Consider the following 26,308-nt stretch of genomic DNA (forward strand, 5'->3'; position numbering starts at 1 on the left):
TGGACACTATGAAATATGCCTCAGAACATATAATGGCGGGTTTCATCACTGCCAATTCATTGAGCTCTTAAGAATATTATAAATATCAGGGTGCCTGGGTGGCTCAGTCAGTTAAGCGGCTCTTGATTTCGACTCGGGTCACGATCTCACAGTTAGTGAGATCAAGCCCTGCGTCAGGCTCTGCGCTGACAGTTCCAAGCCTGCTTGGGATTCTCTCTCTCCCTCTCTCAAAATAAACAAACATTTTTTTAAAAAAGACCATTATCTAAAGTACCAACACCCTAATAAATTACCTATTAAACAGTTACATTTGGGAACTTAATAATTTATACAAATTAATGAAATCCCAGAACTGAAGGAAAAAAAAGTAGATCTGGACAAGTCCTACCTAATTCATTCCCATGAGAGGAATGACTATTAACTTCTTTTAATGCTTCAAAAGATTACACAAATCTTCTCCCAATCAACTTGGACATGTTACCAAAAGAATGAACCTTTCTCTCCCTTCCTTCCTGCCTTCTTCCTTGCTCCCTTCCTCCCTCTCTCCAGACCTACCATATTTCCCTTTATTGTATTCTTTAAACCCTATTTGTTTATTTTCTACCCAATCTAAGTGCTGACCCTTCTCGTTCACTGGCCCAATACTGCAGTATCTAGACATCTAATCCCTCACTTAGAATTAGGTCTTAAAAGGTCTTAAAACTGTTCAAACATACTGAGTTTTGTAAAATACTTAATAGGCTGGTAAAACTAATCAAAACCTTGCCTACCCGATCTACTGTGTAAAAATGACAAATTCATCTCCACATAAGCAGTTTATAGTTTGGGGGAAGAAGGAGAAGCACTAATTTCTTAGGCTTATTTAAGGCATTTTATTGCACTAAACAGACAGATAAGACATCTGAAACATGTATATATATACACACACACACACACACACATATATACATATACTCAGTAAGCTCCACAGTAATTTGGAATACTGTTTTCTAAAGTCCCAGGGCAGTGACAGGCCCTATGGGGGAAGGTTGCTTGGCAACTGGAATTCTTATTTACCAATAGGTAATTTAATATAAAGCCTTCTAAGTTATGCACTGTCTGATCCATTATGTTGTTTGTTCTTAGTGGTTACAATTCTAAGGACAGTAAGCGTAGGTGGCTACTTAAGACAGTAACAAATTGATAGGAAAAAATAGAATACAAAGTTATACTTAAGTGAGTCACTTTCTCCCCTGTTCTCTCCCCTCCATCCCATCCCCCAAAGCAATTGTTTGGCATGCACGTGCGTGTGCGTGTGCATGCGTGTGTTTAAGCAAATATATTTTTTCCCCTTTCCTCCCCACCAAGTGTCAAAAGAAATTCAACCACCCTCCAGTTTCCAAAGGCTACGTGGAGAAATAAAAACATTATGAATTTAACTCTGAGAGTTCAAAGAAATGCGGGCAAGAGCATCTGGATATCAAAGGGCAGTTTCACGGAAAGAAGAGTCACCTGGATAAAGGAAGGGGACAACAGAAGATACTGTGTGTGGACAGGAGGGGCTCCAATGTAACTGTTTACTTAGTATCTAAAAGGCTTAGACTGAAACATCCACCAGGAAAAAAGCCAATTACTTAGGAAAAGTGCTCCCAAACCCAAGGCAATTACTGGAACACATTTAATAGCTACAAGCCAGGGCTGGACACTAAGACTGTTCCCTCCCTCCCTTTGTAGGAAAACATCGCATGCAGTGAATATTATCCCAGAAACCATTGAAATTCAATACTAAATTATAAACTGCTGCAATTTTAAAATTTAATAATAATAATTTTTTAAAAAGCCTGAATAGCTTGGAACTCTGCCTACTGAAATAACATCAGAAAATTAGCAAGTGTTTCAACTTTTTAAAAGATGTTTATTCTTGCTTAACCAGCACTGTTATTTCCCCCCTTTGGTGTCCTTATTCATTTGTAGCCATAAACTTCTACCCAAAAGAACCTCACCCAGGCTACCAAACTGTCTAAAACTACGATGGATTCAAGTGTCTTTAGGAGCTGGCGTTTTGGGTATTGTGATTACTTTTAATTAATAAACACTAACGTTCTCTCCACAGAGTTTTATCCAGAGAGAACGATGCTGGATGCTTTGATGCTTCTCAAAGAAGAAAAAGAAAAATTACTGAATGGTATAGTTAAGACAAGGTTCATTAAATGGACCCTCTTTCAAAAAGACCTCCCTTCACCATATATAGTTTCGGTAAATGAAATAAGATAGTGTCCTTTAATAAATAAAAGAAGGAATTTGGGGGCACCTGGGTGACTCAGTCAGTTAAGCGTCTGACTTCGGCTCAGGTCATGATCTCACGGTCCGTTGAGTTTGAGCCCCGAGTCGGGCTCTGTGCTGACAGCTCAGAGCCTGGAGCCTGTTTCAGATTCTGTGTCTCCCTCTCTCTCTGACCCTCCCCCGTTCATGCTCTGTCTCTGTCTCAAAAATAAATAAACGTTAAAAAAATAAAAATAAAAATAAAAAATAACAAAAGAAGGAATTTATATCTGTACTACCCTAAACAATACTCACCATGAAAATATGACTTAAAACTAAAATCCTATTTCAGGATGCAAGAAATTAGGAATTATACTCCCCAGTATAAATGCCCTCTTAAGAGTCCCTCCCAAAATTGCTCTTTAAGGATAATTATCATAGAGGCGCCTGGCTGGCTCAGTGGCAAGAACACATAACTCTTGATCTCAGGGTCATGAGTTCAAGCCCCATGCTGGGTATGGAGCCTACTTAAAAACATTTTTTAAAGTAAAAATAAAAAAAAAAATTTAAAAAGGACAAGTATCACAAAGATCCATCCAGGCTGACTTTAGGCTGCCAGCACCCAAGAATAAACAAAAGATTTAGTAATAATTTAAATGAAGTTAAATCAGTCTATTCCAAACCACCACAACCACAGAATCCATGGTTTCTGATGCACCGTTAAGTCTTTGCGTAGTTCCCCTTCATGGTAACTTCTCAGAAGACTGTGGAAACAATTTGTTCAATAAACATTTTATCACACATCCACTATATGGTAGGCACTGTACCAGCAGCCACAGACAGGAAAACGACAACCTCTAATCAACTTGGAAAAAGCCAGTTTTTAATACTTAATGGGACTATCTGGACTCCAAAGTAACCATTTATAATCACCGTATAACGGGATTTTTTGGATTTATTCGAGGGGGTTTTTGGTTTGTTTATCTGCAGTGGTAATCCAGTAGTCTGTGGGGGTTTTTTTGTTTTGTTTTGTTTTTTTACCTTCATTAGCCTCTGGCCTTGAATTTTTGATATATGCAGAGAATTTGGCAAAGATGTCCATTCCAGCAGTATTTGATTCTGGGTGTTTTGGTGACAGCTTCAAGTACCTGGCGGGAAAAGGTGATAAAGGATTAGAAAGATCCTCCAGGGATCTGTTAGCGCTGAGTTCTCTCAATCCACAAACCATCGTGCTAGCAGTTACTAGACATCTTCTAACAGTTATGACTCTAAGAAATGCCATCATCTGTTTTCTATGGTATTTTTAAGATGTGTTTTTTCCTTAGGAAACAAAGCTCTGCACAGTGTTTTTGTTCGCATATTAATATTCTTGGCAAGCAAAGGGCATCCGCGCTCACTTCCATTTTAGAAATTAGAACGCTGGGGAAACAGTCTGCTTGCTCGGAGGTGGGTGCCAAGCCAATGCGGGTCTTAGAAAGAGAGCTCCAGAGCAGCACTGTCCAAAAGAACTTTCTGTAATGAAGGAAATATTCTATATCTGAACTTCCCAGTAGGGTAGCCACTAGTGATGTGTGGCTGGCTATCTGGACAGGAATTTCGATCAACCTGTGTTACGTCAAGTTAAAAAGTCCCCTCCTCCGCTTGCACCAGCCACATTTTAACTACGGAGCTTTCTCGAAACAGAGATGCCAACCAGATTCTTGGTGTGTGCCCTGCCCTGAACCACCCCATGCAGCAGTGCCAGAGAATCCCGACAGCGGGAAAGATCAGGCATTCTGGTCAAGACAAAAACAGCAGGAAGCGGACCACTCACTTCAATCCCACGCTCGGGATTTTCCAAAACCTTCCCTGTATTAGACATTGTAAGGGTGGCACTGGGCAACAGGAAGAGAAGTTGCCCGGTAATTTTGCTAACAAGTGTTCTGTTGTGTTGTTACAAAGTTGGTCTACTTTGACATCAGACATAACTTTACACACACACACACACACACACACACACACACACACACAGATGTGTATTTTGCATATTTAAATCCCAAACACACATACTCAGTGTCTATTTCTTGCTCAAATTGGAAAATACATGTGAAAAGGCTCAGCTCCTCCCTCTTCCCTTGGGCGGAGTCGCACGCACTCAGGGAGTTGGCGGCCACAGGAATTCAGACCATCAGCACCCCAGTAGGAAGACAGATTCATCTCCTCAAAGGCCCTGCCAAATTTCCCTGGAAAGTGGGCCTGGGGGAGTAAGACTTTGGGAAAAATCTGACATGAAACTACGAACTTTGATTTCCTCAGATATTTTAGGATGCGGTCTTTCCACTTCTTTAAAATTAAAAATGAAGGTGAGGTATTTTTAGGTAGAAATTTAATTTACTTGCAAGCTATAGTTTCTGGTTAGCTTTTATATTCATATTTTTTTACATCTGCGATTCTGAAATCAAGGACAGGTACATCTAAAAATCTGGACAGAGGACTACATGGGTAAGGAGATTATAAAGTATCTACTGAATACTCATAGGCTCCATTTGTCTTTCATTTTAGTAACTCTCAACTGTTAAGCTTAAAGATTTCTCTTATAAACAGAAATATTTACAGAACAGATTCTTCAATGAACGATGAATTTCATACAGTATAATGTATACTACATTAATAATATATAATAATTTTTTTTTCCCTCTTAACTATAGAAAACCTTACCCTCTCTTTCTCTCTCTCTTTTTTTGCCCCCGGCTTTGGGCTGAAAGAGTTAATTCCAGGTTCACCTCCCTGAAGTCCCCTCGAGTATAAAAACAACAGCCTCCAGTTTAAATGTTTTTACTGCCTGTAATACAGTAACTTCATTGATTCATTCCAAACAAAAAATAGCGCAAGGAACCTACGTGCCTCTTCAATACATCTATGTTTTCCTCTAGCCAAGTTTCCATAATTATTCTTCTTTTCCCCACCCAATATTTAGCTGTACCTACTTTTTCTAATAAAGTTCACTTCCTAATTCTCAAAATAAGAGGCGTGAAGGTAGGCTTAAATTGTAGATCATTTATATATTCATCACTCACATATATTCATTTATTCTAATTATTATGGCCCTGCACTGTCAGGCATTATTGTAGGTGTAGGGGATATAATGATGAGCACACAGAGGCATATTTACTAAAGACCTATTTTAATTAACAGGGAAGAATGAAGAAGGATTTGCAATCAGCATATCCTTAACCATATGAAAACAGATGCTATTATGATTCTTAAAAAATAAAAACTGTCCTCTAAAGCAGGTTAGGCATACCCTACTCTTCTCCAAGACAAACCATTAAATTTGTACTATTTAATCGATAGAATACTTACAAGAGACCACCTCAAATTCTCATTTTGCCTAAAAGGAAATTCTATTCCAGAAAGCTTACATTCTTGGTCCCCAAATCCCTAGACTAGTTAAAAGTATTGGCAAACTAAAACCCAGGTTTCCTGTCTCCAAGTATTGTTTTTGCTTTTGTTTTAGGACAGATTGGGGTCTCTGAAAGATAAAGCAAATTCTAAACCAAGAGGTCCAAAATCAGTTGCCAGTTCATTTTGCGTTTCCTCAAATACTGGATTTTAACAATTCATCATTATTCACTTTCCCAAACAGCTTGATAAAGCAAAACTTCGACTGAGAACTTTCATTTCAACACTTAACAAAAAGGAAGGCAAGTAATTAACAAAAGGCTACCTGTCAGCAACACCACGGGGATGAGCATCCAGGGTACAAAGACTTTCAGATCAGTTCTTTATTCTGTATTACATCACAGACTGTGAATGGTAAGACTAGCTATGAATACTCCCATCCTTTTAGGAAAGATCTCAGGCATTTTCTTTCTCATGTGAATATAAGAATAAAGTCTGAGTATACAACACATTAAATTATCCCTGTAAATTCAACTTTCATTGTATTTCTCACTTTAAAAAAAAAACAACAAAAACACGATTAGGGGTTTAAGATTAGAGCCCGGACAGCTCAGTTGGTTGATCGGCCAACCTCAGCTCAGGCCATGACCTCGACTGTTGTGAGTTCGAGCCCCAGGTGGGTCTCTGTGCTGAGAGCTCAGAGCCTGGAGCCTGCTTCGGATTCTACGTCTCCCTCTCTCTCTGTCCCTCCCCTGCTCTCTCTCGCTCTCTCTCAAAAATATACAAACATTAAAAAAAAAAAAAAAAAAAAGAATAACCCTTTACAGAGCTCATCTCCAAAATTATCTAACTTCCTCTATCCTTCTATTTTTTTTTATCAGTAAGTTAGCCAAGTATACCAGTCTGCTTCAGTTAAAACTCCCAGTTTCAAAGCTTTTTTGAAAGCTTTTTTGGCAAAGTAGTTCCTTAATTCAAGCAAGGGGAATTAGTTATATATTTATAAATACTTTCCCCAGAGGAAAAGAAAGAGAAAGTTTCTTCTATGTATGCTGGTTAACAGACCAGCAAAAAAAAAAAAAAAAAAAAAAAAAAAAAAATTCCTGGATTTAAGCTTTTCACTAAATTCTAAACAACTCTAGAACAAACAGTTGCCTGTATTTATATTTGTCATGATCGAATCAGAAGTGCTCACATAAAAACACTCTGTTCTCAGTACCATCAAATGCCAAAAACATGTTATTAGAAATGCTAGCTTCTGGTCTGCCAGCTTGGGCAACTCCTCTGCCTTTTCTCTTCATCCAGTCTAGAAACACGAAGGCTCTCAATCAGGGAGTGAGGAGGGTCAGCAGTAGTTAAGGACTAAAGACCTTCTTGTCCTTGAGGGGAAAGGCAATGAGCCAGGGCAGTCCCTGAACGCCCTAGAACACCACAGGAAGGGAAAGGGATGCCCGTGGTGGTCCGGGAAAGAACTTCCTTCCTCCTCCTGCTCATCTTCCAGAAACAATTGTGCCCAACAGAGACTCTGCTGTTCATCAGCACCTCACAGTAGGGGCCGCAGGGCCCAGTAAGGGGAAGCCCCTGCCCATCCAAACGTGCTTTTCCAATGCATATACATAAAAACTCATCACAAGTTAAGCCTCACCTATTTCTTAAACAGGATTCATTGAATTAAGTTTGACAAACACCTTCGGTCCCACGGGCTCATCACAGGAAGCTTTGATTTCTTTCCTGTCCTTCCTCCCAACTTGAACTAGCCTACAATCTTATACTCGCTAAAGCACAATCCAACTAAAGACTTACATTTCACCTCTTTTATAAAAGTCAAGCTCAACAACATAAAGAGGAGAAAACTAAAAGGAAGAAAATAGAGGAAACACAGGTTTTGGAAGTCATATAGGCCTGGCTTTGGAGCCACAGCTCTGCCACCAGTGACTGTAAGACCATGGACAGGCTACGTAGGTTACTCGCCCTCAGTTTCTCCATAAAGTCTTTGAGAGGACAGAGATCGTCCACAAACATAATCCATAATGCACAGCGCACGGCACATAATTGGCACTTGAACGTTGGTTAATTTAAACAGCAGAGCCATCAGCAACATCAAAAAATACTCCCTTCTACAGAGTGAAATTTAAAGAAACCCTTCAGAAGAGGGGCACCTGGGTGGCTAGGTCGGTTCAGTGCTGACTTCGGCTCAGGTTATGATCTCAAGGGTTGGTGAGTTTGAGCCCCGCATCGGGCTCCATGCTGACAGCTCAGAGCCTGGAGCCTGCTTTGGATCCTGTGTCTCCCCCTCTCTCTGCCCCTCCCCTGCTCGCACTCTGCCTCTCTCTGTCTCTCAAAAATTAAATAAACATTGAAAAAAATTAAAAAATTTAAAAAAAGAAACTCTTCAGAATATAAACTACAGCATAAAAACAAGGAATATAATGGGAATAAGGCATGGGGATTAAAGAGTACACTTAGGGGGCCCCTGGGTGGCTCAGGTGGTTAAGTGTCCAACTCTTGATTTCAGCTCAGGTCATGATCTCACACTTGTGACATCGAGCCCTGTGTTGGGCTCCGTGCCGTGTGGAGCCAACTTGAGATCCTCTCTCTCCGTCTCTCTCTCCCTTTCTCTCCTCCGCTCACTTGTGCACATGCGCGCTCTCACTCTCTTTCTCAAAATAAACATTTCAAAAAAAAAAAGAGTACATTCAGCATGATGAAAAAAAAATAAAATGATTTTTAAAAAATACCCTTAGAGAGAATTCAGCACATTGTGAACCTTTTAGGACAGAAAGATCTCCAGATACTTTTTTTTTTTCTTTACTGATTTTTTTTTAGAAAGTTTTCCAAGTTTTAAATTATTTAAAGTGAAAAAAAGACCATCTCTGGTTAGAGTATCTCTGTGAACATGCCCAAACAAAATGGAGCTGAAATTTCTGTATATAAAAAGCAAAGTGAAAATGTGTATTTTCCAGGTCCGATTCAAGAAGCTGTGACGTCTCACAGAGCACTGAATGCTAAGAAACTTGAGTATTTTTGATATTAGTTCTACTATCATCTATTATCTTAATGTCTGTTCCCTCTGAGAAAAACAACAAGAAGGAATAATGAAAATCGTCGCTACAGTTGTGGAAAGCCTAGACTGCCCATCTCTCTCCTTCGTTCACCTGCAGGATGCCACTTTTTGTTCATTAAAGCTTAAGCCAGGTATTGTCTCTTTTCTAAAGCCTTTCCTGCCTCCACTCACTTCCCTTCACCATGCCACCACCCCCTCTCCATCCATAATGGACCGCGCTTCCTGAGGGTAGGAACTGTGTCTTACTCACTACTGTATTCAGAGGGCTTTGGTTGTAGCATAAATGAGCGAGTGAGTTCTGAGGAACCAATTGTTTTAGAACCCTCTGACCCAATAATCCCATTCCTGGGAAATTTATCTGGATATGGAGAGTAAAAGTCAGATCAACTAGCAAGAAAGCCCCAGGCCAGAAGAAAAACAGTTCTGTTTTCAGGATGATGGCACCAGAAAAGTCTAAAAGAAATCCATAATGCATTGAACCTATGCCAGGATTATAGCAGGATGCAACACTGCACATGTGCAATGCGGGTAACTGTCACCACAGTCCATCTGTCCCTCAAGGGTACCTCACATTGTAGGAAATATAGTTGAGTACTTCAAAATCATTAACCACGTGGGCTAATGTGCAGGGCCTGGGAATCTATAACAGCTCAAAGAAATACATAAATAAAAACTGAATCCCAGGGACACAGTCTGAAGTCAATTCCCTTGGGTGACAGCTTTAGACAGCTACCTTTAAAATGCCCTGATGAGGAATCCCCCAGCAACGTATTCCACACTCCTGCTTAGCCGTTCTGGCTAGGTTCCATCTGAACCTCTCTCTCCATCTCTTCTCCTTCCCAAACTTCTCAGTTTGGGACCACTACCCCTCAAATAACCAGAGCTAACCTAACGTAGCTCCCACGTCTCAAACCCGCCTTCAGTGTGTACTCTTATTTAGGCTTATTGGCCGAGCCAGAAGCCAGTTCTGACAGAAGCCAGTTCTGACGTCTGTGGAGCATGAATTATAATGAATGAAGGGAAGGGGCGCCTGGGTGGCGCAGTCGGTTAAGCGTCCGACTTCAGCCAGGTCACGATCTCACGGTCCGTGAGTTCGAGCCCCGCGTCAGGCTCTGGGCTGATGGCTCAGAGCCTGGAGCCTGTTTCCGATTCTGTGTCTCCCTCTCTCTCTGTCCCTCCCCCGTTCATGCTCTGTCTCTCTCTGTCCCAAAAATAAATAAACGTTGAAAAAAAAAAAAAAAATTAAAAAAAAAAAAAAAAAAATAATGAATGAAGGGAAGCCCAGCCACTGCACCTTAATGCTTGCTGTAAGACTTTGACCCCAGGACCATCCGGAGAAAGGGCCCCAAGGGCCAGAAAAGACCAAACTTTAAAGAGATGGCAATACTTCCGTACGCATTTTTTTTGATACTCACTTGGGAGGGCATAAGACTTCTTCGAGAAATTCTTCAATCTTATTTACATCCGTTTTGACTTCATTGTTGAAAGTTATAAATGGTGGGTGGGTCCCAGGAGCCAAGTTCTGCAGGTCAGCAGGCTTCCTGTTGGGCAAAACAGTGGTCAAAACTGGATCATTTTCTACTCTGGGAAGGCAACAATACTTTAAATACTCAGAGTGGTTCTAAATGTTAAAGTATGTAAAAATGAATAAGAAATAGTACTTTTTCCACTAAGTACAACAGCTGCACTGCTCTTCTAATAAGACGCGAACCTTCACAAAGCACAAAATTCATAGTAAGAAAATCAGAAATCTTTGATTTTTAACCAAAAGACAAGTCCCCCATTCTCATTCCAAATTTAACGGAAGTGCTTATTAGAAACAGTGGTAGAGGGGCGCCTGGGTGGCTCAGTTGGTGAAGCGTCCGACTTCGACTCAGGTCATGATCTCACAGTCTGTGAGTTCGAGCCCCAAGTCTGGCTCTGTTCTGACAGCTTAGAGCCTAGAGCCTGCTTTGGATTCTGTGTCTCCCTCTCTCCCTGCTCCTCCCCCACTCGTGCTCTCTCTCTCTCTCTCTCTCCTTCAAAAATAAATAACATTTCAAAAAAATTTCAAAAAAAGAAAGAAACGGTGGTAGAACTGAGAGAAAACGGTCTCTAGTCTCAACTGTGGCACCCACTCATTGTGTAGACATGGCGTAAACCATAACTTTTCTGGGTCTTCCTTTTCTTTTTGTAAAACACGGAACAAGAGCAGCTGATTCATACAGCCTTTTCCAACTACAAGATTCCAATTCAGTGCTACCAATTTTCCACTTTCCTAGAAGTCCACTCTCAGCGAGGAAAGAGATCACCAGTCAAAATGACTTCAGTACGTAAGAGATAGCATAACCAAAAGTAAGATGCAACACAGAAAGGGCAAAACAGGATAGCGAACAGGAAAGGCTTAAAATACGTATTAGATGAGAATTTTGTCCAAATTCGTTAAAAAGCCATCAACAAGTCAAACAGGTAGGAGTCAAAAGAAATTGATACACGATAGATAAAGTAAGTGGACACGTGGAAAAATGTAAGAACAAAACAAAAAACCAATTACCAAAGAAATTCAAGAGGAAACTATGACGACAGTTCCTTCCTATTAATTAGGGAAAACTGAAAATACATAGAACACTGATAAAGACGGCAAAATTGGATACTTACAGCTACTAATACCACAGAACACTGGTACCACCCTATTAAAAATCACAGTGGCTCACCTGAACCCATCAGTGAATCCTAGAATCAATAATATGACCCAATACAGTGTGATCCTAATGATAAAATATGGAGCGTACATCACCATCTGGGAGGTATTCTTACAAAAAAGTGGCCCCTGAATCTAGAATCAAGTCTCTTAAGGCAGCTGTCTCTTAAAATGTGGTCTAGGCGACCCTTTCACCAGGTGGTCCATAAAGTCAAAACCATTCTCATAATACTAACACGTCACTTACTTTCTTCACCCTCATTCTTTCATGCCTACAGAGTTATCCATAGACTACCTGGTGTGTGATGTCCCAAGGTAACGTATACGGAAACAGATATGAGAATCTGTCTTCTATGAAGGCAGACATGAGAGATGTACAAAAATGGAAAGCAATGCCATTGTTTTGGAAAATACATTTTTTAAGACATATTTTTTGTGATAATAATAGGTTCATGGTTGTTCTACCTAGTAAATGTTTTTTTAATTTCTCAGCTTTAATTTCTAATACAGTAAAGTTGACAGATACAACCCACACAATTGAAAGCTCTTTGAGGTCCTCAAATAATTTAAGTGTATAAAGGACTTCTGAGACCAAAAAGTTCATTTGCAGGAAACATGAGGAGTTGCTGAACAAAGTTAAATGATACCACAAAGAAGCCATCAGCCAAATACAGAATTTGGGACGTTCTGCAGTTCAATGGAATGGATTTCCACCAGTCAATGGCATGAGGGAAAAAAGTCACAAATGGGGGTTGGAAAGGACTGTTGCAGATTAAGAAAAATTTAAAAGACATAACAACCAAATGTAATGAGTAGAATTTGTTTAGATCCTGATTTGAAGAAAGCAAAGAAAAAAGATACTATGGAGACAACCAGGGAGATCGGATCATATGCTGGGGACTAGACGTGATAATGGCAGTGTGGTTGGGTAAGAAAATGTCCCTACTATTTGGAGACATACAGTGAAGGGTGCAGGGTTGGAATGACAGTGGGATTTGCTTTGAAACTTATTAGAAAAACTAGGGACACAGCAAATGGGTAAAATCTTGATAACTGAGTTGAAGTTGTGGGGAAGTTTATTCTATTCTTGTGTATGTTTGAAAAGTTTCAAAATTAAAAAGATAAACCTTAAGAAACTTAAATGTTAAAAAAGCAATATATTGCTTCAAGCAACATTTCCCCCACATACTATTACAGCCCTTCCCTATCACAAATGCACAGAATTTAAAAGGATATCTTTTGTTTTTAAAGCTCACCCTTTTTTTTTTTTTTTTATGTTTATTTGAGAGACAGAGAGACATGGGCCCAAACCCATGAACTGTGAGATCATGACCTGAGCCAAAATCAAGAGTAGAACACTCAACCAACTGAGCCACCCAGGTGCCCCTTAAAGGATGGCTTTTAATGCATCATGAAGGTGAAATACTTTGTCACTAGAAAATAATGTTTAAAACAGAGTGTGCCCCAACGTCTCATCCCAGCTTATCAATTTCCCTTGGTCTTATCCATATTCCTTCTCTGTCCCTCTCCTTTTTTTTCTCCCTACACCCCCATTTAGGTTTAGAAAGCACTTCATCTCCTTATGACTACATTCCAAAAACAAAGAGACTTACTAATGTCTGCTTAGTTCAAATTTTCTAACTCCAAGCCCCCTCAACCCAAGCTCTAGAGCCCATCTCCCTTTCAAGCCAAAGAAAAAGAAGACGCATTTTCTATGACTTGTGTAAGAACCTAAGCTCTAAAAGAGGGCTTTTAAAAGCCAAAATCTGATTTGATGTGCAATTCTGATTCCTTTCCTGAGCATACTTTGGTCTGAAAAGGTAAAGCTGAGCACAAAATGACTGGAATCACGAGAGCTGAGCAGTCTTCCGGCTGCACACATACTTAAGCAGTGGTGTAGCCTGTGAGACTCCCGAACTCATGTAAGAATCCAGGTCGGAGCAGGGCCTTTTCCAGGCGTCATTTCTTTGGTTTGTTCAGTTATTCCTTTTCACGCCTCACCCTGACCATCTGTTCATCTGTGATCACCAACGGGCCCGGCAGGTCCACGGCCGTGTCACCTTTGGTCTTCAAGCCCCCTCACGTTCCAGCTCACAGCTCACGACTGTTCCCAGCTACCCTCCATTTCCTGCTCAACTCGGGAAGACCCTGTACGTTACCAACGGTCCAGAAACCCTAACAGTTCAGGGTTTAAACAATTTATTTTCAAATCTCAACATTTTAAAGTTAAAAAAAAGAGACTCGTTTTGTTCCCACGTTATAAAACCTATCCATCCGCATTTTTATGACTAGCAGTCGATTAATGCCTAAATGTAAGGTAATAACAACATACGTCTGTGTGTTTCACAAATAATTTTTTCATGAACAGGGTAGAGTTAGACAAAGGGGAAGAAAGGGACTGATGCCTTAAAACAACATGGAGGGAGGGCAGCAAAATAAGTAACAGCTATTACTTCTATAATAAATTGTAACAGCTTTTAGCTCTCCAAACAAATTTATTAGAGGAGGGATAAAGTTGGCATGGCAGAGAAGAAAGAGCCAAAGACTGAATCAAAAGGATGTGGTTCAAGTCTCAAATTGAATAGTTCTGCCATCCATCCACCAGCTGTGTGACTAAGGAAATCACGGCCTCTGGATTTCCTCCTCTGCACTGCGGACATAAGCCCTGCTCTGCCGGTGAAGATCAAATCAAATAAGGCCTATGAAACCGAACTAAACCAAAGTACGCAAAGGAAATCCACGACGGCTTTCAGTAGCACGCTAACACAGCATGCTGCAGGAGATGAGACAGGCGGTTTTTAAACTCTACTTGAGTCTGATGGTTCAGAACCGGCTATCTAGCATTAGCTGACTGGTAATAAGAAATCTGATTAATAGAGGCTTATAAGTGAAGTGAAACCAGGCACGCGATTACCAATGTTCTGTTCATATTAGGGACTAGTGGATAGTCCGTTTTGTTTCTGCCAAAAGCCTATCTAGATTTTGAAAAACCAAAGGTGACGAAACTATTTTCCAGGATTAAGTGTTGACGTGAAGGAGAACCATGTTAGGTCCTTACCCCAAGTGAAAGCAAATTTGAGAAGAAACTTGAATGCCTCTCAACGGAATAGCGGACTTCAAATAAATGTTCAAGTTGCAAACACTGAGGTGACTTAGAAGCTTTATCAGGTCATCAACAAGGCAGAATCTCCCCTGGCACTCCAAGGCCTCAGGTGTTGTTTGACCCACAAGGTTCACTTTACAGATGCTTCACAGAAACTTAACATTTCAGAAGCGCAGCGTGACAGACATGAAACTGAAACACAGGCAACGGCTAAACATGTCAGGCCATCCTTGGCTTATTTCATAAAAGCCCTTTAATAAATACTCAATGATTCATTCAAGCCCATTCAAATGTTTTCCTTAAGTGACATCTAGAAAAAGCAAAGTGCATATAATTCGTGCTTTGAGATAAGAGCACAAATACTCTTCAATGTTTGAGGTGTCTTTTCTTTTTTTCTTAATGTTACTTATCTGAGTAGTCTTTTTTTTCTTTGTCATAGTAGATGGACAAACATATTCTATTCTCTCCCGTTTTGCTTCTAGATGAAGAAAAGGAAAAATAAAGAGAAACAAACGAATACAAGAGGCAGAGGAGGAACCTCATAGGACCTAATACTTTAAGCAACTTAAGTGGCTTAACTTCAATTGAAAGTTAATTCAGTACACTTGCAACAAGTGGAGAACACCGGGCAGGTGACTCAGGTCCAGCTGCTTCTTAGAAGATGAGCACAGTATAGTCCCAGGACACTGGAGCCGGTTCTTAAAGATGACCTATCTGTAACTAGCTGACTCCACTAAATGGAGAAAACAAAAATACTAAGTATGTAGACCTTATATTCTTCATTGAGTTCCTTTTGAAGGTACTGTTTTTTGTTTTTTGTTTTTTTTTTAACGTTTATTTATTTTTTTGAGACAGAGAGAGACAGAGCATGAGCAGGGGAGGGTTAGAGAGAGGGAGACACAGAATCTGAAACAGGCTCCAGGGTCTGAGCTGTCAGCACAGAGCCCGACGCAGGGCTCGAACTCATGGACCGCGAGATCATGACCTGAGCCGAAGTCGGCCGCCCAACCGACTGAGCCACCCAGGCGCCCCGAAGGTACTGCTTTTCAAGACATAAAATTCATCCATACAAATCAAGAGAATATTGAACACTGTATGGCAAGTATGGGGGAAAAAAGTTAACACCAAAAATCCTTGGTTTCAGAACACTGTACTCCTTTTAATTATTCTTCTCTAGGTTTGCTATAGTCTAATACTAAAGTCACCAACTGAATGAATGAGTCATGGATTCACCAAAACATACGCGCCAAGGTCCCAGTTACTAAGCATTTGCCTATGTGTCCCAATTCAACCAGTTAAAGGATTTTCTTTTGATTAAATGTGGTATGCTGCCAAACCTTCGTCTACTTTAGTGTCAATCTGTAGATCAATCATGTTAAAACAGCACCCACGAACTGGTTTCAAACACAACTTCAAAAATTCTTAAGAGAGTTCATCAACACAGTTTATAGAGTTTACGCTAAGTTTAGAAGTACCTCCACCATTAATCCATTTTTCTAATTCAGCTCTTAACCACCTCAACAGGATTTACCATCTTTGAAGTCATTTTGAAAAAGAACATAAAGACGTGGCAGTGAAGCTCTCTCTCTCTCTATGACTGTCCGTGGCTGTCTGTCTGTCTCTCTCCCTCTGTGGTTCTGACCCTTCCCCCCGCTCAAAACACTACACATGGGGTGTACATATGATTCATAATGCGTTCATGAGACACACATCTTGATTTGTCGTGGTAACAAGGGCTTCGTGTCGCTCAAGTCAACTTTACAAAGGGAAAGAATGGAGTCTGTACCTTCCTGACTGGCCAGTAGCAGGCAATGGATGATTTCTCTAAAAGGCTGGCCTGTTCCATTCCATTTAGTCTCTCTGCATGTGTCATTCACACTGTTGTCACCACCTGGAAACCAAACTGATCTCTCAACTTGCTGAAGACAGTTTTCAGAAGGGTAGAATCACAGAGACATGATAACAAAAGCAAACTACCTGAAGAATCTAGAAATCAGATTTTGTTCTGAGTCTATAAATGCCTCTCAAGAACACGCAGAACTATCAGTTTTATAGCTCCGTGGTAACTTGTTAAATGATTACAAAATTGTTAAAGTTTAAACTGTCCTAATAATCATCCAAAACTTTACGCTATTATTATGGCAACTTACAAGTGAGTCTTACACAGTCCCTTACGAATGGTGTATCAGCATGTGAAGCAGAAGGAAATCATTTATGACAATGCAAATGATAGGCAAGTTTCAGAGGTTACGGTGGAAATGGGAAAATGGAAACGTGTATTTCCCAGACTTTTTTTTAATAAATTTTTTTAAATGTTTATTTATTTTTGAGAGACAGAGACAGAGCATGAGCAGCGGAGGGGCAGAGAGAGACAGAGACAGAATGTGAAGCAGGCTCCAGGCCCTGAGCTGTCAGCACAGAGCCCGATGTGGGCTCACAGAGCTCACAAACCGTGAGATCATGACCTGAGCCAAAGTCGGATGGATGCTTAACCGACTGAACCACCCAGGCGCCCCATATCTCCCATAATTTTTAAAAGCAGTCTTCTCCAATTTATTTATTTTCTCAGAGAACATCACAGAGGAGGGATTTTATTCACTGGTAATATACCACCACTTTGACAACAAAAAGCTGATTTCTAGGGCGCCTGGGTGGCTCAGTTGGTTAAGCGTCTAACTCCTGATTTGGGCTCAGGTCATGATCTCACGGTTCATGAGTTTGAGCCCCACGTCCGACTCCGCTGCTTGGGATTCTCTCCCCCACCCACTTCCCTGTGTGCTCCTCCCGCACGTGCATCTTCTCTCAAAATAAATAAGTAAACTTAAAAAAAAGGTTCATTTCTTAACGTTTTCATTTCTCCTCTCATTCCCCAAAACTAGAAAAGCTTACCTAACAAACGTGACAAAATATGGCCACACTTAGATATATCCAAGTCAGGGTCTCAGCATGTGAACAGGTGTGTGTGTGTGTGTGTGTGTGTGTGTGTGTGTGTGAGAGAGAGAGAGAGAGAGAGAGAGAGAGAGAGAGAGAGAGAGAGAGAGAGAGAGAGACACACAGAGACAGGGGATGGGGAATCTACTGTTGTCATTCTTCCTTCTTTCTCCTCCCCTTGCCTGCCTCTCAGGCTTATCTGTGCTCCAAAGATGCTAATCGTTGATATAAAATTTTTATAATTAAGTATAATGAAGGTAGCAGAAGTCTTCAAAGATTTTCATCACTGCCACAAACCTGTCCAGCCAGTATGATATGAGACAATGAATTCTATTCAACAGAAGTGTCTGAAAATGGTTTGATGAGTAGTAAAAAGTACCCTGAACAGCGTTGAGTACACAGTAGACACTGGGGAAATCTTATTTTTTCCTTCCTTTTTCCTGAATTTAGAAACAAGGTAACTGACCTCCAGAGAAGACAGGCATCTTGCCCGAGGTCCCACGGAAATAAGTGACAGGGCTCTCTCTACACGGAACCAGGTCTCTATCCCTAATCCATTGCTCCCCATTTGATGACATGTGGTAACACCTTTAAATATACTCCCAATTTTAATATTTTCGTTTCTATTCATCTGAAGATCATGCTTAAATGGTGGCTGATGTAAAGCCCAAATTCCTTCCGAAGCCTGAGCACTTTTTTTTTTTTTAATCTCCAATTCTGCAATACAATTGCAGCATGAACAGAAAATGAGGTTTAGGAATGACTCCCACTAAAGCATTAAGGCAGCACTGGCAGGCAAGCCGAGGGGGATTGTTCTAAGCCTCGCAGGGGCTCATGAATACCACCAGCACGGTCATTAACATCAATTGAGATTCAAAGAGAACGTGTCATACACTGCCAGAACGAGAAACTGGCTTGTTCTTATGGATGAAATGTCACGGAACAATACTTTTTTCAGAGCACAGAGTGGGCCCCGAAATAGCTCTCAGTTGAGTCCAACTGCTCTCCACCGGTCTGTGGGGCGGTCGGCAGTCCTCACCGAGGAATTAGACAATTACCGGGAAAAGCAGGAAAATCAGCACCGTAGGCATTTTCTCCCCCGCAGCTTTTCAGAAACGGTCCTGTCTAAAGTTTTTAAAGTTAAGAACATACTGTGAGAGGTACTTTTTTTTTTTTTTTTTTTTTTTTTTACTACAGGATGCTCGATTCCTCTGTGACAACTTCATTTCACACGATGTTTTGAGCCAGCGTTCACTCTCTTTAAATCTGACTCAAGACTTTAAGTGTCTTAACTCACTGAAAAGGTCTGGAAGGATAAAGACCAAACCTAGATGCGACGGTATCTGCGAAGCGGAAGCTGCCGACCAGGGGCCGGAGGTGGCACGGATTCGTTACCAGGTGCTCCTTATACGCGTATAACTGCCCTTGAGAAGGTTTTGGATGTACTGTAGACCCAAGGTTTCTGAAGGAAACTACGAAATACAGGCTCCAGTGTCAAGTGCTGTTGGTTTCACGCAAAGCAGGACAGAAACAGACAGCTTCTCTGGGGGGTGATCCTCACTGAGGAGGGAGCCTTGAATCCCTCAATCCTACCTGCCACGTGTCACTTTTCACACGCAGGGTGTATTACTCTGAGACACATACACATCCTCAAATATCAATCCACGCGCAGAAATAATGCCGCCAAGGGTTTGTACAGGAAGAGTGAAAGAGCCATTATGAGCTCACTTCCTTTCCTGAACCGGACTCCCTTCGTTTATGGCACTGTTGCTGGTCTGTGCCACAATCACGCACTGTGTTGAGCTGCTCAAAGAAGGCTTTTTCGAAGCACGGCCGCCAACTCACTTGCTCCAAGCCAAAAATGGAATAGGAGAAATCCGTGTATTTTAAGACACAGTAAGGGTGTGTGCCTGGTAGCATGGTCTATTTTTAGAAGTTACACTGGGAAACTTGCTTTTTGAATGCATGGGTGGGGGGGGGGGGGGGAACAGTCATAGAAGGGGAACTACTTGAATTATTTCATTCTTCCAACAGCTCTGTCCAATGTGAGGTGGGCACACCTTTGAAACAGACTATAGTTTTAACTCTTACTGTCCCCAAAGGCTTACCTTACCTCTGCCTTCATACACATAATTAACGGGTTCCTGGACGACTTCCTGGATTATTTTCAGTAAATAAATTTTAAGACTCCAAAATCTCAAATAAGGGCACTAGCAGTAAGTAAAGAATAAAGTTTAAGCTACCGACAGAAATGCAGGGAATGCTAGCCTGGAACTGGAAATGGGATGATAAAACTCTCGCTTTGTGACGCCCAGAGGGATAACATGCATGACTTCTGCCACCCATGTTTTTTCCTGGACGCTGTTCGTGACTGATAATGCTTAAAAAAATGAGCAACAAGCCATGTTGTTGCATGTGTGCAAGAGGCATACATTTCCACTGCCCAATCCTAGATTTCCTTTTGTTATCACTGCTCTTAACCCTTGATTTAAATCTCGTCTTTTCGGGACGCCTGGGGGGCTCAGTCAGTTAAGCGGCGACTTCAGCTCAGGTCATGATCTCGCAGTCTGTGGGTTCGAGTCCCGCATCGGGCTCTGTGCTGACACCTCAGAGCCTGGAGCCTGCTTCGGATTCTGCATCTCCCTCTCTCTGTGCCCCTCCCCCACTCGTGCTCTCTCTCTCAGAAGTAAACATTAAAAAAAAAAAAATTCTTTTTAATAAATAAACCAATCTCTTCTTTTCCCCTAAGTATGAATGTTCTTCACGTCGAGCCTATTTGCCGAGGAAGAACAGAGGGGCTCCTGAACACAAGGAGCCTATTACCTATCAGGGCCCTTCCCAGTCCTCTCCACTTGGGCCTGTGGAGGCAGAGTGAGAAACAACTCTTCACCGAGCAAGAATAATCACAGTGCCATGGATAATGGCTCTTATTTCACAATTATATTTAACCAAATATGGTTCAAATCATATTACAGACAGTTCCCTGTAAAGGAGAATAAATAAAATAGCCCACAGTCGTATCCGTCCTCCTAAAATCCCACTCTTGTCTTGAAGGATCCAGATAATATACACCATGAGTTTAGCACCTTTTAAATGAAGAAGCTGTCTGCTTAGAAAGTTCTTCATAGTTCCACGTTTACGCTGGAAAGTCAAAGATCCTGGTGCTGGTCTTGAAGTTAAGAGTAAGCATACAGTAAGTTCCTAAAAAGACCGAGTGGCCAGTAAATGCAATTTACTGATACTGTGAGTTATCCATAATACTTACACAAGTTAAAGTTGTCCACAAATCAGCTGAACTTTAATAAATGTATTTCCTTTAAAGAGCATATACATACATAGGGAGGAGAGAGGCTCAAACTGAAAACACTATACACTCAGGTTAATTTCCAACCACAACAAAATCTTACCTTTTCAGGTCCACGGTTGTGACACTAAATACAACTCCTTTGAGCCACAGAATCATGAAGAGCCTCTGGGAAAAGGGGCAGTTTCCTATGCTCTCACCATCACTCCCAGCCTAGGAAACAGAAATCAACATCGAAAACCAGGGTCAGAGGGGTGACATTCAAAACAAAAGACTTTCTTCTGACTTATAATCAGGGGTCCAAGAAGAGAGCAAAAGTTGCATTACAGAAGAAGCAGTGGAAACTCAGGTTTCTGTTATTTTGCTCTTTCATTTGCCTCCTCTCTTCTTAAAGATGGCCAGTCTACTATAGCACCACCCTAGAAAATTTTCTGCAAGGGTAGAAATGATCTGCATCACCACTGTTCGACATAGCAGTCGTTTGTGACATATGGCTAAAACGACTGCTTAAAATGTAGCTAGTTTGAGGCTTTTTATTTGCTTTTAATTAACTGTATGAAACTTAAGTCATTTCTTGTTCTATGAGACAGTATTCTTTACAAGGCAACATAAAGAGGGAAATTTACAGGTGTGTCTATCTCCAAAAAGTTAAATCATCACCAACCCCTCCCCATTTACAAAACACTCATTATAAAAATCCCATATCCTGTTTTACACATTCAGGAGCAAGAGAATAACAAGATATCTTTATAATAAGCTATTTGTAATCCTACTTAATGTGAATGGAGCAGCTGATGACTATGACTTCCCCAAGCTCAATGATGAGGTAGAATTTTCCTAAAAATCAGTGGGACAAATCTTTAATTCCATCACATGTGCCCCCAAGTTTACAAAGCAGGGACAGGGGAAGCAGGAAACAGGAGGGGGGAAAGAGAGCATACTGGAAGAGAACATTCCAACACTTGCTAGGGAGAAACAGTCCTCTTCACCACAAAGGGTGGAAAAAGCCAGAAATAACTTTCGACAACTCATTCAAAGATGAATGATTCAAGTACTATTTATTATCCTAAAGTAATTCTCAAAATATTCAGAAGCCATTTCAGTAAAACGCTGCATTAGTAAAGTATTCCTAAACTAATGGGGAAATAGGGTGGAGTAAAAAAATATAATAAAGTCGTTAACCGATTAAACACAACACAACTAACAAAACACACGGGTATAAAAGGAGGATCCCAGAACCCTTCCCTCATCAGCATGGGAGAGTTACAACTAAGCTTGGTTAAAAAAAATAATAAAAATCATTCTTGGGGCGCCTAGGTGGCTCAGTCGGTTAAGCGGCTGACTTCGGCTCAGGTCATGATCTCGTGGTCCGTGAGTTCGAGCCCCGCGTCGGGCTCTGTGCTGACAGCTCAGAGCCTGGAGCCTGTTTCGGATTCTGTGTCTCCCCCTCTCTCTGACCCTCCCCCGTTCATGCTCTGTCTCTCTCTGTCTCCAAAATAAATAAACGTTAAAAAAAAATTTTTTAAAAAATCATTCTTTATCAGAAACAAAACATACACAGAATTGTCACCAGACTGACTCATGTTAATTTCTAGTACTGCAACTTGCACAAATCTTGACTTCCTGAAGAAGGTCTAGTTCTTAAACTTTAAGGTAATTAAGAATAACCTAAATAAGGGGCACCTCGGTGGCTCAGTTAAGCATCCAACTCTTGATTTCAGATCAGGTCACGATCCCAGGGTCGTGGGATTGCACCCCCGCGTCAGGCTCCACACAGCCTACTTAAGATTCTCTCTTGGGGCTCCTGGGTAGCTCAGATGGTTAAGTGTCCGACTTGGGCTCAGGTTATCATCTCACGGTTTGTGAGCTGGAGCCCGGCATCAGGCTCTCTCCTGATGGTGCAGAGCCTGCTTGGCATTCTCTCTCTTCCTCTCTCTCTGCCCCTCCCCCACTTGTACCTTCTCTCGCTCACAAAATAAATTTAAAAAAAATTTTTTTTCTCTTTCTCCTCTGCCTCTCTCCCCTGCTCTCACACTCTCTCTAAAATGAATTTTTTAATTTTTTTTAACGTTTATTTATTTTTGAGACAGAGAGAGACAGAGCACGAACAGGGGAGGGGCAGAGAGAGAAGGAGACACAGAATCCGAAACAGGCTCCAGGCTCCGAGCAGTCAGCACAGAGCCCGACTCGGGGCTCGAACTCACAGACCGTGAGATCATGACCTGAGCCGAAGTCGGACGCTTAACTGACCGAGCCACTCAGGCGCCCCTAAAATGAAATTTAAAACAATAATAATGACCTAAATAAGACAGTTTGGATAGAAGATTCCTGGGCCTTATACCCAGAGATTGTGGGCTGTGATTCAGAAGAATGCTTGGGTGGAGCCCAGGAATCCTCATTTTGTTACAGGCACCCAAGGAGATCGCACAGCAAAGCACCTGCCTAGTCACACTGAGAAACACTGGTGTGGGAAGGGTCAGGGTGATATTCCTTGGACAAAGCACCAGTCAGTTCATAAAACTAAGTCATCCAATGATACAATGTAACAAAATGGTACACAAAGCTGCTTTTTTGAGGATGCCGGCTATCCCCACACACAGAGAACACTGATAACATAAAAGTGAGTTTATCGCAGATAATAAAAAGTTAAGGTATTCTCTTTCTGTATATGTTGAGGATTAATATTTTTACACGAGGCTGTGACTTTAGATACTCAAATTTTATGAACTTGCAGCTTGCGAGTTTGAGCTCTGCATCGGGCTCTGTGCTGCCAGTGCAGAGCCTGCCTGGAATTCTCTCTCTCCCTCTCTCTCTCTCTCTCTCTGCCACTCCCTTGCTCGCTCGCTCTCTCAAAATAAATAAACTTCAATATATAACTACAAGAAAAAGTACACCAAACTCCAGACTTCCTAAAAAAGCAGTATAGTTTGGTAGCCAAAGAACAAGTCTGACTCACTTTGTCCTATTCCATTTGTTTAATCTATGAAATGAACTATAATTTCCCAAAAAGTCCATCATAGGAGTGTAAAATAATTAAATTGGTAGAGAAGTTGCAATAAAGATGTTACACAGAGCCACTTGGAAAGACATTCAACCAAAGGCCAGCCGGACATAAACAGCGATTGGCTACAGATCAGAAACACCGCGCCATAACCCCTATGACAGTCTGCAGAGCATATGCGACAGTAGAGACAGAAGCACCCTGGGACAGGGACGCTGCGTGAAGACCCAGTCAGGACACGAATGCCGCCTCTGCTTTCGTGCACTTACTTCCCTCTCAGGCATGTCTGACGCTCGTTACACATCCCGCACTCCTTGTACGGTTCTTTTATACAAACACAAATAAAAGTATGTGTGCTCTTTAAAGCAGATCTGAAAAACTGCTTTTCATTAACTAAGGCCAAAACTCAGGACATTTCAAATGAGAAATATTGCCAACTACAAGTTTTTCTGAACTTTCAACAGCATAAGATTGGGAGCTACCAGAAGGATGTTTTCATCAAGTACACATACAGTGAAACTGGAAAAACTTGGATTTCTAGAAGTCACAGATCAAAGACTTCCTCCTTTGATCCGTGTTGTAATAAAATTCCATTTAAACATTTCAATAAAATTCATTCAAGTTAAAGGATCAAAATTACACTCTTCAATACGAACTACGTTGAACATAACCTATCGGTACAATGGACTGAGGAGGACATTGTGGTATAGTGGAATGCATTATATGCTGGAAATCAAGATACCTTTATTCCATACCCAGTTCTTTATTATAATAAAAATTGACACATAGGTATATCTAACAAAGGCATCTAAGAAAGTATGTTAAAAAAAAAAACTTGGCTTTTTACTGCTTCTAACAGTACATTCATGATGTTAAAGATAAATAAAAATTGAAACACTACAGAAAGTCAGAGTTCCTCTACCTTTGAAACATTCACTAGTTTGTTCCTTATTCTCCTGAATTTTTATTTTCTATGTACATACTACTTTTCTTTTTCCAATATGTGATCGCTGGGGCGCCTGGGTGACTCAGTCGGTTAAGTATCTGACTTTGGCTCAGGTCATGATCTCACGGTCTAGGAGTTTGAGCCCCGTGCCGGGCTCTGCTGATGGCTCGGAGCCTGGAGCCTGCTTCGGATTCTGTGTCTCTCTCTGTCTCTGCCTCCCCCCCGCTTGTGCTGTCTCTCTCTCTCTCTCTCTCTCTCTCTCAAAAATAAATAAATGTTAAAAATTTTTTTAAAAATATGTGATCGCACCCCACATAACTTTTTTATAATCTGCATTTTTATTCCCAATGTAATGTAATCAACCCTGTGAAGGCTGTCATGCCCTCACCAGGATGGTGGCCAAGAGGGTCAAGGGGGGCGCCAGGGCTTCCAACCCTGCCAGGAAGAGGAAGCCCTACTCCCCCCTGCTCGGGTGCACATCAGAGGAGGCCCAGTACAGAGCAGTCAGACATTCACCATCAACCAGAGGTAATGAGGCCACCACACTGGGGTATCAGCGGAGGCCACTGTAGACATTCCGTCTCTGACAGTAACCAGGCAGTGTTGTTGCCCTTCTCCCCTCCCAGCCCCCTCCACAGCAGTGTCACAGAAGTCTTATTTGAGTGTTCGGGAAGTTTAAACAAAGTTTAAACAAGAGCCAGAGTCTCCTAACGTAATATGAAAAGGTACCGGTTTCAATCAAGAATCGCTTGTCATACAAAGAACTGTATCGAACTGAATGAAAAAAGGCAGCCAACAACGCGGACATCAGGATGACGGAGATGTTAACATTTGCTGACAAAGATTTTAAAGCAGCCGTAATAAAAGTGCTTCAAGGAGCAATGAAGACCAGCCTGAAACAAGTGAAAACATAGACTCAGCCAAGAAGTAGAAGGTGCAAAGAAGAACTAGATGGAAATTTCACAACCAAAAAAGAAAAGAAAAGAAAAGAAAAGAGCTCAAAGGATGAGCTTAAACTGCCAAATGGAAGGCACAGAGGACAGAATCACTGGACAGAAAGGCTGGATAGAAATCACTCCCTCTGAACAGAGAAAAACGTAGACTGAAAATGTGCTACTTCCTATATGTTTCCATATTTTGATGCCATCCATCAAACAGTTACGTTTGAAGGCTTCATTTATGCTATTAATCCAACCATTTCATTTCTATAAATTTATTCTGTAGAAACATGTATACAGATGCCCAGAGACAGAGGAGCAATGAAGCACCGTTTGTAACAGCCACCCACCGGAGACCACCCAATGCAGATCGATAAAGGACTTGTTAAGTTATAGGCCACCACCAGAGGGCATGTCTGGGCTAAACGCTTGGCCTTTGCTGCTATGGGTAGGGGCAAGGTCACAGCTTTTTTTTTTTTTTTTTTTTTTTTTTGAGAGAGAGAGAGAGAGAGAGAGAGAGACAGACTGTGTGAGCAGGGAAGGGCAGAGAGAGGGAGACACAGAATCCAAAGCAGGCTCCAGGCTCTGAGCTGTCAGCACAGAGCCCGACGCGGGGCTCAAACTCACAAACTGCCAGATTATGACCTGAGCCGAAGTCGGACGCTCAACTGACTGAGCCCCCCAAGCTCCAACCCCCCGCCCCACCACACAGTTCCTTCTCT

General features: G+C 41.4%; 1 protein-coding gene across 1 annotated transcript in view; it reads right to left on the bottom strand.

Moving 5' to 3' along the window:
• CLIC4 (chloride intracellular channel 4) overlaps nt 1-26,308 on the bottom strand; it is a 66,654-nt gene that overhangs the window by 9,307 nt on the left and 31,039 nt on the right. The window contains exons 2-4 of the mRNA XM_019461835.2: nt 20,805-20,914; nt 10,099-10,224; nt 3,283-3,389 (exon numbers count right to left, since the gene is read on the bottom strand). Coding sequence (XP_019317380.1) covers nt 3,283-3,389; nt 10,099-10,224; nt 20,805-20,914 — 343 coding nt within the window. The remainder of the gene's footprint in view (nt 1-3,282; nt 3,390-10,098; nt 10,225-20,804; nt 20,915-26,308) is intronic.

The sequence above is a fragment of the Panthera pardus genome, unplaced genomic scaffold (genome assembly GCF_024362965.1).
Source record: "Panthera pardus isolate Hobbes unplaced genomic scaffold, ASM2436296v1 HiC_scaffold_11, whole genome shotgun sequence".
Taxonomy (NCBI): Eukaryota; Metazoa; Chordata; class Mammalia; order Carnivora; family Felidae; genus Panthera; species Panthera pardus.